This window comes from Sturnira hondurensis, unplaced genomic scaffold, assembly GCF_014824575.4.
Source record: "Sturnira hondurensis isolate 20B ecotype Veracruz unplaced genomic scaffold, ASM1482457v3 Scaffold0006849, whole genome shotgun sequence".
In the NCBI taxonomy this organism is placed as follows: Eukaryota; Metazoa; Chordata; class Mammalia; order Chiroptera; family Phyllostomidae; genus Sturnira; species Sturnira hondurensis.
The window spans coordinates 312,445-327,468 of NW_028079480.1; the positions used below are offsets into that span (position 1 = coordinate 312,445).

Sequence of the window (15,024 nt, forward strand, 5' to 3'; positions counted from 1 at the left end):
GTGTAGAGAAAGGAGAGGGGACCAGAAACAGAGTGGGGCGGGGAGAGAGGGGAGTGTTGTTTACTGAGGTTCTGCAGGACTTTAAGGCATGGTTACCCTGGGTGGTAGAACCAGGCCATCACCCCTCCTATCAGAGCCCAGGGAAATGCCCAGCTGCCCCACTGATGTTTATTCCTTCGGGGGGGCAAACACCTAGGACAGGAACTCATGACTCCCCTCTGCTCAGGTTCTTCCTGCTCCCAAGACAGCCAGGGAGGACCCGGGCTGAGGGTATCACTGCCTTATTTGGTTCTGGTTTTGGGGTTAAGTGCTGTGGATGAAAAGGGGCTCTCTAATACATGTGACAGAAAGTAACCCCACAGGGTGATCTGACCCCAAATTTCTCACTGGGCAGTCATACTCCAGGCTTACAACAAGGTTCAAGCAAGCCCTGTCCATGGCTCTCGCGCATCTAGGTTAATACACCTTTGAAATGTCAGCATGGTCCTCTTTGTCAGACCCCTCTGGAGTGTGACTGCTCTCAAGGAAGCTCATAATCTTAACTATCCTGTACCTTGCTTTCCCCCATCTTCATTTCTCCCTTCTTCATGCAATCACCCTTACAGCCTTCCTTAATTTCCAATGTATATAACAAAGGCAAAATTGTCATTCTCTGGGGCGTTGTGAGATCTTGCTGTCGTCAGTTTGGTTCAAATAAACTCATAAAACTTCTCTACAGTGTGGGTGTCTCACACTGACAGTGCAGATGAGGCCCAGGCTGTAGGTGTGGTTAGTGACTCCGACCATGAGACCTTCTAGCAGGGCGCGTTATTTTGTATGGACTCCACTCACAAACCTTATTTTAGAAAGGCCGGGATCTGCCCTCAAATCCATCACAGCCCAGGTAACCAATCCTCCCTGCACTGACGTGCTGTAGTACGGTAACCCGGGTCTGCCCCACATGGGCTGGGCCCGGGGCACGTGGAGGCCCACAGACTCTGTGGGTACACGTTCAAGCCACACCTGTGAACGGTTAAAAGAGGTTCTAGCCTTGTCCTTGACAACCTGGAAGGCCAAGTCCAACTCCTTAGAGTTTTGTGCCAGAAAACAGGGCTGTATGAGGAGAACCGAGCCCCAGCCCCCCCTTATTGAATGGGGAGTTCTGAGATTTTGGTATCTTGAAATGTAGTCTGGAAGGAAAAACACAGGTTGTGTGGGTATATCCTTGTGGCCCAGAAAACTCCTCACCCCACAGAGAGGGCCAGGATTTAGGAGTGCGGCCCTCTGAAGTGTGGGACTAGGGCAGGGCACCCTCTATGCCTAGTGGGGAGGAGAGAATAAGGCCTCTTAAATATTCAGTCACTTTGTCTTCCATTTTCCAAGAAGCACTTCTTGGGAAAGTTTGGTTAGGACCCTGTTACTAGGTTTCAAAGTAAACTATGTGAATTACCCTCCCCAGGATCAACAGAAGCAAAGTTTTGAAGATGACCCTAACTTTATCTCAATTTGGGAATAAGCCCCTCCCAGCCCTCTGCTTCCCAAGTGACACTACTCTGCATTTCTCTTTAAACAGGAGAAACAGCAGGCTGTCAGCTTCTCATAACACAGGTTTAGTGCAGGGTTTCCAATGAGGACTCCAATAATTCAGAGATTCTGCTTCTTGTTCTTTCAGGGTAGAACCTCAGGAATTTAATTCTCTCTCTCTTGAGATAATGTTGCCGTCAATCAAAATACCCGATTAGCATCTATTTGGGGTGAGTCCTTGGGGGCTGATTATCTGTTCAACTGCCAAGCAATTATTGTCATCCAGCAAACTGTGTTTCAGAAAGATTAAAGTAACAACAGGGTAAATCATTTTTTCTTTAGAACCGTAAGAATCACTGCTTTGATAAGATTACCGAATTAAGGATTCCACTTCATCCTCCCCTTCTCAGTACACGTCATTCTCGTAGACTGTCATTCACGCGGGAGACCTGGAGCCACCCTGACCCCTGCCCCTCCGCAGCCCCAAGTCAAGTCCTCTCATCTCCACCACTGACAGGATAAGCCCATCTGCCTCTGCCTCTGTCTCAGGTCAGGGTTTTCATCCCTCCCATCTGGCCCACAGTCTCGTCTCCCCACTTGCAATCGTATTTATAATCAGTTCTCACCTCAGTTGCCGGAAGCACATTTTAAAAACACAAATCAGTTTCTTATTGAATCTGAATGAAACCCACACTCTTTGCTGTGACCCCAACGCCCTGCCACGACCTGATCTCTGCTGTCCCCTCTGATCGCATGGTGGGGACTCCCTTCCCCGCTCCTGCTGGCTCTGCTCTACTGGGGGCCTGGGGGGTCCTCAATCATGCCAGCATCTCCCACCGTAGATACCATTTCCCCTGCTCTCTCTTCTCCTCTTCCCCACCCCTACCCATGCCTCTGATCCCCCTTCCCACTCTCCCACACTCACCCCCTCCCCCAACCACTCTCACTTCTCAGCCGTTAGGTCTCAGCTGAAACACCACGTCCTCCGAAGACCTGGTCTGGCCACCCCAACATGCGTTCCCTGTTTTCCTCTATCACTGCCCTCTGTGCATTTCTTCAAAGCAGTTTCACAAGTTTTAATTGCACAGTTGTACTTCTTTGTTATAGCTACTCAATTTAATTCTAAATTCCATGAAGGCATTGACCTTGTCTCTCTGGTCACCATTGTACACCCAGTACCTAGCATGGTGCCCGGCCTAGAGTAGGTGCCCAATAAAAATGTGTAGAATAAATGAATCACCACGTAACAGCCTCCTAAGGAGTTTTTTTAAATTGAAAATCTAAATTTTGTTTTTTAAAGATGTTTCAGAGCTCTCAAATCATCCAGGAATCAGAAAACCTTTCCTCTGCATCCTAAAGTCCTTCTGAGAAAGCTGACACATCTCCGAGAAGCTTGCAGTGGGTAGGAGGACACCTCAGAAACACAGCTGGGGAGTGAGGTCACGTGCAGCGAGAGTCAAGGGTACCAGGAAGCTGCAGGCGCTGGCCTGGTAGCTTGAGGAAGAGGGCACAGGGAGCATTAAGATTTTCTGTTTGTCTGTCTAGTAAGAGCTTTTGTAACGGGGGGTCATGGAGTCAGGTCTACTTATCTACTGGGCTTTAGATGGCTGGACCCTCCCCTAGAGTGACCAAGGACTGAAAGGGACAGTGACTGTGCAGAGAACAGAGTGAAGCACCAAGGTGATTGTAAATGGCAGTAGTATTGGGCAGAAAAAAATCGTATTTAATTTCTGGTCCTGGTCCCTTGAAAACAAGCTGATGGTTTTTGGTTCTGCTAGATCCATTTGTGCCGTTCTAAGGTGGTGGCTGGCTAAGTCCATCAATGGTGCCTCACTGGGGTGAGTTCTTGGGCAAAGGCAGGGAGCTCTGCAGGAGAGAGGCTTCTTTGGCCTGTGAGTGGAATCTGGAAAACCATACCTTGACCTGCTGGGTCTGGTCCTCAGTTCAGTTTGAAAGAAGAGGAGGGAGCATAAGCAGGCCCCATGGCTTCAGTTACCCTGAGAAATAACTATCACTCCTTGATAACCCTCTGTCTGGCCAGACATGTGCTTCACATGCCCCACATCTGCTGTCCTTATCCTCGTCCCTTCTGTCACAATTCAAGGTGCATTCAAGGAAAATGACAGGGAAATACAGCCCTGTCCTATCTACTAAACAACTTCCATCCATAGAAGGTTCTGCCTGAATCACTTCTATTCCCTACTGGACACAGGCAACATACAGCGTCCCGGTTCCCCCCGAGCGCTCCTCCTCACTGACACCCAGCGCAAACATGTCACCCTGTTGTCACTCACGGGGACCTGCATGTCAAACACAAACAACACCGCTGTTGTGCTGGGAGGAGACACAACAATGCTATTGAAGGTTTATCTGTAAAACCCCAGAGGATTCCCTACACCAAAAGATAGAGCTGTCTCACAAAGGTCAGGTCTATAAAGATAATTTTTAAAAGGAAAAGAAATCCTCGTTTCATGACAAACAAAGTCCCCAGCTCATCCAAGTGTTGTGCAAGCATGATCAGTGTTTTCATGTCCCAGAGCCTGACATTCCTCAGTAGGTGGGATGCTGATGACTTGGCTTTTTGGTAATTGTGCCCATGCACGCAGAGGTTTCTGAGCGAGGGACATGGAAATGCTTTTAATAAAAAAGGAGAAGAAATCAGTAACAGACGAGTGTCCCAGCAGCATGGCAAACTAGTTCAAGTTGTATAATTCCCCTTGGCATTTCCTAAGCACACAGAGGCACAGCTTGGGGAGTGAAGAGAAGAGGGAAATCCTGGCTGCAGTGCAAAGAGGTCTAAGGAAGGACAGACCAAACAGCGATGCATGACCGTGACCATAGGACCCCTCTACAGGAGGGAGGCTGAGCAGCCAACACGGCCCTTGTCAACTCCTGCTTATCAAGCCCTCAAACTGGCCCTAGAGAGACAGGATGGTGGTGGGGGCAGGGATTTCTACTCTACACCTCCGAGTGCTGTGGAGAAGTGGGTAGACCTCATTCCCTCAGCCTCTGCCTGGTCAGTCTGCAAGACACGTGTGTCCTAGATGACAAATCAGAGTGACTGAGGTTGGGGGAGGGAGACACAGGGGTGTAATTGGGGGTGGCATGGAAGAAGATGTTCCACTGCAATGGGGCTATATGGAATACCCTTTGCACTAATAGGCAGAGGCCCCGAAGACCTATGTACAGCTCTGGTACTCTTGCTTCACTCTTGACACCTGTACCAGGAGAGTGGTCGCAACTGTATCCCAGGAGAAGGACCCACAATTCAGAAGAATCCCTACTCTCCAGTTCAGTCTGGGGATTTGAGGGGAAAGAGGGGTTCTGTGGCTGCCTGCGCCACTGAATACAGCGCCACTGAATACATCTTTTGGAGCATTCAGTGAGGGACGGGGGGAGAGGCTCTCTTTGGTCCTGGTCACTGTGCCACAGGCCGTCGGTGTTCTCTGAACTTCATGGGGGGAGTTTAATTACATAGGCTTAGAAGAGTACAAACTAGGGTTATAAAAATGCATCATTCTGGGTTAATAGTCAACATCAGACAGCCAAATGTCAAAAGCTCTCCATCAAAGCTACAACGTGAACTCTGCAAATCAGCCCAAGTTAGAAGCCCAGATGAACTTGCTCATGTTACATGGAGTTCTAATGGTTCCCAAATGTTTACAACGCAAGAGCCAACCCAAAGGAATATTTCCACTGACCACATTTCACAAAGTAATAAGATTATTTTTAGGGGCTCCTCATACATTCTGGGAGAAAACTCTATCCTCCTTGATCTCAAAGCACATCACAGACAGACAACTGAGCACTAACACAGAACCCTTGCTCCCGAACTCTCCCGCCTCTGCTTTTGTGCATTCAGAGGGATTGTGAAATCATCTCCGCTGCTGGGAGAAGAAAGAAGGAATGAATCTGAGGAGAAGGAGTAACAACTGCAGCGGGCTGGATTCTCTCAGTGGGTTGATCAGAAGTTTCACTTTTAACGGAAGGCACCTGCAAAGCTGGCTGATTACACCGCACGCTGGAGGTCACCCGCACACCACTCTACTCTCCTTATTTCAAATTGAGGCTCAGAGAGCAGGAAACTCCCTGTGGATAATGGTGGCAACATTTGGCACAGGAACCGTGGGCCTCAATCCAACATGAGCACCATATTCATCAGCAGAACTGCTTTCAAAATGCAAATAAATCTCAGCCCTCTAGAGGGCACAAAATGCCTAGTTTCAGGCGTGCAGCAAGGTCCCTCCACCTTCTTACTCTACCGGTGACACTGACCCACGGGCTCAGTTTCTCAGAGCCTGCTTCCTTACCTACTGTCTCCCAACAGTAATTCCTGCCCATCTCCTAAGGTGGTTGTGTAGACCAAATAAAATGACAGGGGTCCTTTTACACTTTAAGGCCCTATTAATTTCCAGGATTTATATTCTTCCCAGTGTAAGATGGGGGTGAGACATAATTTACATACTATGTACCTGGATTACAAGTATGGGCCAGAAGGTGCCCAGGACTGCTCTCCACAATACTCTTATGAGTGAGGCTTCTTCTGCTGCTGATATGGAACAGAAGCAAGAGCGACAGTGGAAATAACATATATAGGTCCTGGGGATGTCACCCAACCACTGGGGAGGCTTGGCGGTCAGCTATAGATAGACCCCAGACAAAAGAAGGTAGGGAGGAAAGAGCCGAAGGAGAAGCAAGGCATCCCTGCCTCTCATTTTCTCCCCTTGTGTTCGTCAGGCTCTACTCTGCAGTCTTAAACCAAGAGCTGGAGTATGCTGGCCTTGCTCTCGCCTCTTTGTCACTCACCTGTTTCCTGTTAGGTTGACCACCCACAGAGAAGAAAATGGCAAGATAGTTAAAAGAGCTTTCAGGAGCACATGGCACCAGCCAGCTGGATGGGAAGCCTGCCTGGCAGGAATACGTCACCTTAGTCTCTCACACTGGGTTACTGCGAAGGTGTTTGTAATCAACACCAATGAACTGGAATTAATCTTTAGTTTTACTGGAAAGTTACAATTAACTAGGCTGTCTGGTTAACTGAGGGTTAATCAGAAAGGAAAATAACCCCATGCTATCATTGTTTTTTTTTTTAATGCTTTGATCTTTTTGGTTGAAAATCTTTAAGAAATGGGCATCATCCCTTTTGCTGAAACTCTGCCTTCATCAGGATTCCCCACGTGTAAGGGATTTTGCAGGACCATGATGTGGTCATTTCTAATTTTGCCAGCATGCAGGAGTAGCTGGTGAGGGCACCAGCTCGGTATCTCACACTGACCCTACTGTCCTGTGGTCATCATGAAAGCAAAGTGAGAAAGATGTTACTTCTTGGGGGAAAATCACCATCCAGTGACAGAGAAAATTTGGTGAAATTGGAGAATGTGGTTGACTTGTACAGACAAACATGGGAACCAGATGGTTTCTGATGGGAAAATGTGACTTGGGAGAAGTAGAAGTCAACATAAATACTTCTGAAGTTGCAGACGTGGGGGTCCGAGGTCTCACATGGCCTTTTTGAATGTTGAGGGTTTGTTTACAGATAACAAAATGTAACTGGATTTCTGATGACTGAGAATATGGTGGGGCCTCAGAATCATTACCGCAGCCCTGGGATAAGGGAGACAGACATAAGGGTGTGGGAAATTGTGTTCCAACTCCAAAGCCATTCAACAAATAAATTCTTGGTTTGGTCACTACTTATCCCCTGAGCCTAAGAGATCAACCTCTAGAGATGAAAACAAGACAAACACTTGGTTGATTGTTAAGATTTATTGCATTCTACTCAATCCTTGAGTTACTGTGTAACTCTATGGGGAGCTGCTTTACCCAATTAAAAAGAAACTGGTAACTTCTATTTAATTAACGAGAGGTTAAATCTAATGAAAAGTTGTTCTGAAATTCTACATGGAGCATCCTTTGTGTGAACAGAGCCAGAGGGAATATGGTCACCATATGGTGATATTACTGGGAGATAATGAGGATGGGTTAGTGGTTAGCTAAAGGCAGAGACCACACAGAAAGAAAGGTGGAGAAAAATAGGAATAAAGCATTAATACTCCATTGTTTCTTCCTATTTTTCTCCTGCCGAATACCCCTTCCCTCCATTCTAGAGTCAGACAAGTGATGAGGAAGAGCTCACACCACCTCGCACCCCTTTATTCTCTATTTCCATACACTGACCCGGGGCTGAGAGCTAAATTCACAAACGACAACACTGAACCAGCAATGCCTGGGCCCTACGTGCAAATGAGTGTCACCTGTGCTTTGTGCTATGCCTTAGGCCCTTAGGCGAGGGCATGCCTTCTGGGACAGACTGTTCTTATGCAGGAGAGTGAGAGACTAAAGGCCTCTGGCAAACCCCACTGGATCTATGGGGACCCAAGACACCCATGCATGTTTACCTGGGGAGCCTGCCAGAGAGTCCCCTCTGCTGAAGGCGAAGGTATGAGACACAGAGACGGGCACTAAAGAGTCAGGGGCCAAGGATTTGTGAGTTGCGAAGGGGAAGATAAACACAAAAGGAGAGAGACAAAGAGTGTGGTGAGACAGTCTGTTCCGGGATCTTCATAGCATCACATTTATCTGCAAAAGGGAATCGTGCCTCTGAAAACCTGGAAAATGCTCTCTCTTACAAAGTCACTCTCCAGGAAGAGGCACAGAAAATAGACTTTTCTGAAGGTCTTCCAAAAAGATGCATAGTAATTTTAGAGGCGGTCAGACCTGCCAAGGACAAGAACAGGCATCCGAAGCAGCCTTCTTTCTGAGCCGGCAAATCTGCTGGGGGCCTGGCACTGCATTCCCACCAGGCTCTCCCGGCTGCCACATGTATCTGCTTCCCAACCAGAGCGCTGAGAGCAAAGTGCATGCCCCTGCTAGGGGCATCCTTGAGGAAGCTGTATCCTGCCTGGGACTCCTAGGGGGTCCCTCTGTGGTCACAGTGCTGTGGAGGCATTACGTGTTGCTAGAGGCTTGGGAAACAGGAGCAGGCAGCATTTCCAGCAATCTTTAATGTGAATCAACTTGGTGAATTAGCTCGTAGTCACTTCTTAGCAAGAACGAGTGCTCCAGGACACCTCTTCTCCTGCCCCCTTTTCCTTCTCTCTTTTCCTTCTCTCTTTCCTCACAGGGTCCAAAATGACACTGGACATCTCTTGGGACCTGGGTAGAGGACATAGTAATACTCCAGTCCTCCCCTAATCTTGACCCTGATCAAGCAGTGTTTCTGCATGGGAATCTGTCTTCCTCTCTCTTATACGATCACTCCCAGTCCCTTCCAAGGAGCTAAGTGAAACCTGTCTGCAGGTGATGGCACACTGAAGTAGGCAGCTTCTGCGGGCTTATTTGCCATACCAGACGACTTTATTGAAAGGACCCATGTCATGCAGGGAAGTGTGTATGTCGGGAGCTTTATACCTGATAATCATTTGCTCTGACAGAAATATCAAATACTTGAACAGGCCAGGCCCTTCATGTTGTGAGATACACTGGAATAAGAAACCCCATAGTCTTAAGAAGAATCTTGGCACTTCTGGGCTGCAAATTAAATGTATACCCTGCCAAGCAATAGGAGCTTGTTCTCTCCACCTGCTCAGCCCTGTGGGCTGCTTTTCTGGTTACTGTGAGGTCAGGCCCAGTTCCTCCAGTGCCAGGCTCACTACGGTCCTCCCAATTCCCTGGCAATCAGAACCCAGATAAAGGAGACAGTGCTGGCTGTGTTCTCTTTGCTCCACACAGGAAAGTCAGAGTGACTTACCTGTAACCTCAAGTTCAACTCTGAAGCATTGGTCACAGGGCTAGTATTCTGGCAAACTCATCAGACCATTTATCACCCTCAAAGGCTGATAGAACAGCAGGCTGGCTTCGAGGACAAGGGCAGTTTGCTAGAGTGAGACTCTAAGAGTTTACTGCCTGTGGCTAAGGCCAAGGTTCTTGGCCAGTGAAAGATGCTGGCTGGCTGGACCCTGGTCTTAATGTTCACCAGGGACAACAGGAGTGTGTGGCATTCTTTGTAGTTGTTTCACACTTCACTCCACTAAGTGGGAAGGGCTTGGGGGGAGGATGGTAAATGTCTCTATACCCCTACAGACTAATTTGATTTTTTTCCTCCTGAAGATTTCTAAATATGCCCAGAAGTGGCGGGGGTTGGGGGTGGAGAGAGTGTAATGCTTCCTTTTGGTTAACCAGTTTTGAAGATAAGTGTTACAAGTTTACTCTTGTTTCACTGATACAATGGAAGGATTTTGATAGAAAACACTAGAGACAGGAAGGAAAGGAGGAAACCAGATCACATCTTCCTACTACTTTTAAAATATTTTCTTTTAAAAGAAGGTCATCTGAATTAGGTGAGCTGGGAGCCTTATGAAACCCTTTTCCCCCAGAGTTCCCACCTCTTTCGGTCTTCTGGAAAAGCCAGAACAGGGCCAACATACCGAGGTAAGATTCAGAATCTCGGAAGTTACTCTACCTTGACCCCTGTGACGAACGGAAATCTCCTCTGGAGAACCAAGGTTTGCCTGGTCCTGCAGCACACCCCTCACCCATCCGGAGTTCTCGTTCTGCGTACTGATGCTTCCTCCATCAGCCTTTCTGGAGATTTGTTGGTTTATGTATGTATAGTAATGTATCAATACCAGGGTTTTTATTTTTCAGATCTCCTTCAACTCATGCTAGGCCACCCCTTGGGTGTGGGCAGCTACTCCAATTTCATTTCAGCCCTATGCTGGGATAGGACGTAAAATTACACTATAAATTGTTCCAATAGTCCCACACAGAGATGGCATTCTGGAGCATGAGGGATCTCAAGTCTGTACTTCACTGTGCTGGGTGTGCGAGTCAGAACAGCAGAATGCATCTATGGAAATGCACCCAACTCGCTGGGTGCTTTGGAGCAAGTCACTTCTTAGCTTCTCCATGTTAAACAGTACCTATCTCTCATGTGCCAGGGATTGATCAAGGTGGGACCTTCTGAGAAGTCCAATACAAAATGCTATGTAAATCTTTTTCTGATAAGAGAAAACACCCCATCTGGCATTAAAATAGCCACTGCAAACAATAATAGCTGAAAGCAATGCAAATGTCAGACCAGTGAGTCAAAAAAAATTCTACAGAAATAATTCTTCCTGGATCACACTTACATCACAATGAATGCCATGCCTTCTAAACCCAAGTGCAATAATTGGATGCAGGAAACAGCAAGTAGGTAAAGTGCAGAAGGGGCAGAGCAAACCCGCCAGCAGCCCCGCGCCAGCCCCACCAGCAGCATGCACGGCCAGCTGGCAGACACCGCTCCGCCAGCTGAGATGTGGCAGAGGAGGGGAGAGGAGCAGATAAGCAACATATTGCACCAGCCTGGGGCTTCCACTTGGAGATCCCAAGATCTCGAAGTCACTTCCTACTAGCCTCACTGAAACAGTAACAGCATATTAGGTTTTCAAGTAAAGGCCAGAGGGTGAATTATCACAGCAGAGAAAGAAAGGCTCAGCCTTCACCAGAGCACACAAATCGCCTGCGTTCCCTGGCAGGTGACAATAAATGGCGCCTCCCCTCACAACCTCCCTCCCTGCCACTCTCACTTGTACGCGAGCAGAGAAGTGGCAGAAAACATTCCAGACACAGAAACTAAGCCCCTGTGGCCTGTGGGTACCTGGCAGGAAGCAGTGTTCTTGGCAGGGCATTACAGAGAGGCTGCCAGCACTAGTGTTAGCCCCAGCCCAGGCTCAGAGTGCTGGGTCCAGGTCCCCAGCGAGGGCTGAGGCGGGGCTAGGATGGGGAGGACGAGAGAGGGGTGTGAAAGATACATACGAAAGACAGACGATCCAGCCAGACTCCCCACCTTCCGCACATCGTTATCTAAGGACAGAAGGATGCAGTGTGTTTCAGAGGCAATTCAGAAAATACACCTCATTATAGGAATTCTTCCTCTTCCACCCCACCCCCAGCACCAATGAACTCCAGGAAAAGAAAAAACCAAACCAGACAATTTAGGCCCTGGCCAGGTAGCTCAGTTGGTTGCAGTGTTGTCCTGATATGCCCATGACCCAGGTTTGATTCCCAGTCAGGGCACATACAAAAATCAACCAGTGAATGCATAAATAAGTGGAACAACAAACTGATATTTTCCTCTCTCCCCCTTCCTCTCTATCTCTAAAATTGATTAAAAAAACAAAAACCCAAAACCCAGAGAGTGTAACAGAAGTGTAAGAAGAAAAATAAAATTGTTTTTTCATACTAAAAAATACAACTATTCATCCCCAACACTTGGTAACATTATCAGCTACCATGTATTTTCACAAACTCTCTGAATAAAAATTGAGTCTAATTTCCATTTTACGCCGGAGGACACTGAAAGCCCAGGAAGTTAAGGGCTTGTCCATGGTCCCTAACAGGAGTCAAGACTTGACTGAACCCAACGGCTTTTTTCTATAGTAGCCCATTGCTTCCCCAGCGAGCTGTGGCTTGGGAACGGGAATACCTGAGCTAGAAGTGGTCATGATGGCTGGGACACCATAGTAGGTGAAGGCTCCATTCTCGAAGCGCAGGCCTTCCTTACCGACTTCCACCTCCACTTTACCCTGGAGAAAGAAGGAAGCGCACTAACGGTGTGTGCACACACTTCCAGTTCTATTATTAACAACAACTCTAAACTTCTGTCTGGGTGACAACTGGACTTAAGAGCTTATCAGAGGAAAATGTGAGTTCTGTCCAGATTTACATTTTGGAAACAGTATCTGTAACTTCAGTAGCCCTTTGCAGTAAATTAATTGCTCAGTTCATAAAGCTGCATCCAGTCATGAATAACCCCAAGCAAGCTCTCCCTGCATAATGGAATGGCCCTTCCACGATGCAGGCCCAGGCACCAGCCGGCCCCGGGCCCTGTGAACTATCTCACTGGTCTGGCTGACATTTAGACCATCCCTAAATCTGGTTGAGATAAAATCTGACTCTTTGTGAAGCTTGTTTAAATTCGTCACCACCAAGGACGGCTTACGTGCAGCATATAGTGTGTCTATGGGCCTGACACTGCATTCCGTGCACGGCACATAAAAACCTATGAGGCCCATGCTGCTTTCGCTCTCAGTTTACGGATGAATCAGTTTGGAGTCTCAGAGAGGTTACCCAGCTTGGTCAAGATTAGTTAGGAAGTGGCAATATTGGAATTTTAAAGCCAGATCTTTCTAATTTCTGGATTTACATTCTTGCCGCTACATTTTGCTTCTTCCAACTTTGATTTGAAAGTGGTTAAGTTTTATATTAAGCATAAGGCAGTAGCATGTAGAGGTTCATTATGTTATTCAAAAACTGCGACAGAACACTTCTTGATTTCCAACAGTGAAGAATGTGACTCCATTTTTGGACAAGGGAGGTCACTTTGAAGCTATTTGGAAGGATGGGCGTGAGGCACACTACCGTGTCAGAGCAGACTGTCCGCAGGTGGACAGTGATAAAACAGAGGCCACTTGTAAGTTACTGTGAGTTTAAGATTTTAAGACAATCACTGTATTTAGGGTTCACAAGGTTCTACTGGGAAGAGGCAGAACGGTGATGGAGATGACGGTGGAGCCAGCAGTGCCCAGTGCGGGAACCAGGCCTGCTATCTACTTCCAGGCCTACCCGGGCATGCAGGGCAGAAAGTGGCTGCACTTGTGGGAGTGCTGGGAAGCTGCTGCACCTCTTTCTCTCAGTTATTAACTTCCTTCCTGGTTCTCTTGAGGAGGGGAGTCAAGGAGCTGCAAGGGCTGAGGTATTTCAGAGAGAATGGATGTGTTCTGTGCACCTCCAGGGAGGAGAGCAAGGACCAGTGGGTGGAAGTCAGAGACGAGATTTCAGAGAGACAGAGGGAACAACTTGAAATAAGTGCCTAAAGTCTGGGAGAAGGCGCAGGACAATTCCACTTCTGGGCACGTCCAAGCAGAGACAAGAAGGTGTTGAGAGTTCTGTAGGACGGCGGCTTTGGCAGTTCAGTCACAAAATCCCTCTGCTGGAGAGGTACCCGCTGCACCCCACCACAGACCTCCCTGAGAGGTCAGACTGTCATCAGGAACCCCCTCCCCCGCCAGGACACTGACCAGTCATACTGGGCTCCTTCTGCGGGTCACTGACAATCACCCACCCCACCTGGCCTTGCTCCCAAGGCAGCCAGCCGAACCTTGGAATCTGGAACTGGGGGGGCAAGGCCACTCCTCTCTAGCCTAGTGATGCCCTCGTCTTGCCCTCAGAGGGCCTCTACCTTTCCTACTCACCTGGAGAAGCAGCACAAAATAGTCCACGGGGCGGTTGCGCTGGTAGAGGTAGTGTTCCGGGGCTTTCTTGTTCTTCTCATCAAACTTCAGCTCCTGGATCACGTTGGGATGTTTCAGGAGCCGGAGCAGGATTTTCTCCGAAAGGTACAGAGACTTAAAGGGCTCCACTTCTAGAGGAGAGTAGGAGTCAGGAGGAATTGGCAGCTGGGAAAGGTCAGAGTGCGCACAACCAGGGCACGTGTCTGGAGCCGACCTCCATATATGCTCCAGGGGCCCAGCTGGAAGGGCTCCTCCTGTGACTCCCCGGGGTGGGGGGTTCGTAAACCCAAGTGTGTACCCCCCATTCCCCCTGGGGATGAGTGTCCCTGCACTGGCACCTCAGGAAAAACAGGTCACCATTCTGGACATGATCTCTTTGTAATTAATCTTCTACTTGATTTTATTTAAAGTTGCATATTTTAGTTTTAAAGTTGCAAGATTTAAGAAGGCAATCTTGCCAAGTGTGATGACATGGATGAACCTGGAGGACACTGTGCTAAGTGAAATAGGCCAGACACAGAAGGACAGATATTGTGTGATACCGCTTACATGATGAATCTAAAATAATCGCGCTCAAAGAAGCAGAGGGTAGAAGGGTGGCTGCTGGGTACTGGGGTGGGGGGGACCAGCGGAGCAGTGAGTCAAAGGATACAACACTTCAGCGTTGCCAGATGCATGGCCCTAGAGCTCTCCTGCACAGCAGGGTGCCTGCGGTGAACGATACTGTGCTGTATACTTAAAAATTTGCTCAGAGGGGAGATCCTCTGTTAACACACAAAAATAATAATAAATAAAGAGGGCAGGAGGAAGCTTTTGGAGGTGATGGATATATTTATAGCACAGATTGTGGTGATGGTTTCACAGGTGTACACCTGAATGAAATGAAATTTCAAGTTAGCAGAAATATTAATTATTTAAGTGATGTATGCTCAATAGTGTGGAGCATCCTTGCATCAAATTTATATATTAACAGATATTATATTACATCAATTATAATATTATTGTATTAAAAGATATAGCTGCTTTGCTCTAGCAAATCAGTAAGTAGCTAAAAAAATCTGTATTCAGAACCAGACATGTTGAAAACTCTAAAGAACTGCAACATAAACTTCTCTACTTTTTCACACCTGGAACAGTACTAGTACCCATTACATACTCAATAAGCATACACTGGATTAATTAAGTACTGAACTTCGTAATGGGTGTGATCCTTGTAGGTCAGCATATTAATTTAGGCATGGGTGAG

General features: G+C 47.6%; 1 protein-coding gene across 4 annotated transcripts in view; it reads right to left on the minus strand.

The window, feature by feature from the left end:
* CNNM1 (cyclin and CBS domain divalent metal cation transport mediator 1) overlaps positions 1-15,024 on the minus strand; it is a 49,390-nt gene that overhangs the window by 8,998 nt on the left and 25,368 nt on the right. For 2 of the 4 annotated variants that reach the window (XM_037050776.1, XM_037050774.1), the window contains exons 4-7: positions 13,740-13,909; positions 11,972-12,071; positions 11,302-11,349; positions 7,902-7,964 (exon numbers count right to left, since the gene is read on the minus strand). In XM_037050776.1, the coding sequence (XP_036906671.1) occupies positions 7,902-7,964; positions 11,302-11,349; positions 11,972-12,071; positions 13,740-13,909 (381 nt within the window). The remainder of the gene's footprint in view (positions 1-7,901; positions 7,965-11,301; positions 11,350-11,971; positions 12,072-13,739; positions 13,910-15,024) is intronic. The other 2 variants (XM_037050777.1, XM_037050775.1) reach the window with 1 other exon arrangement.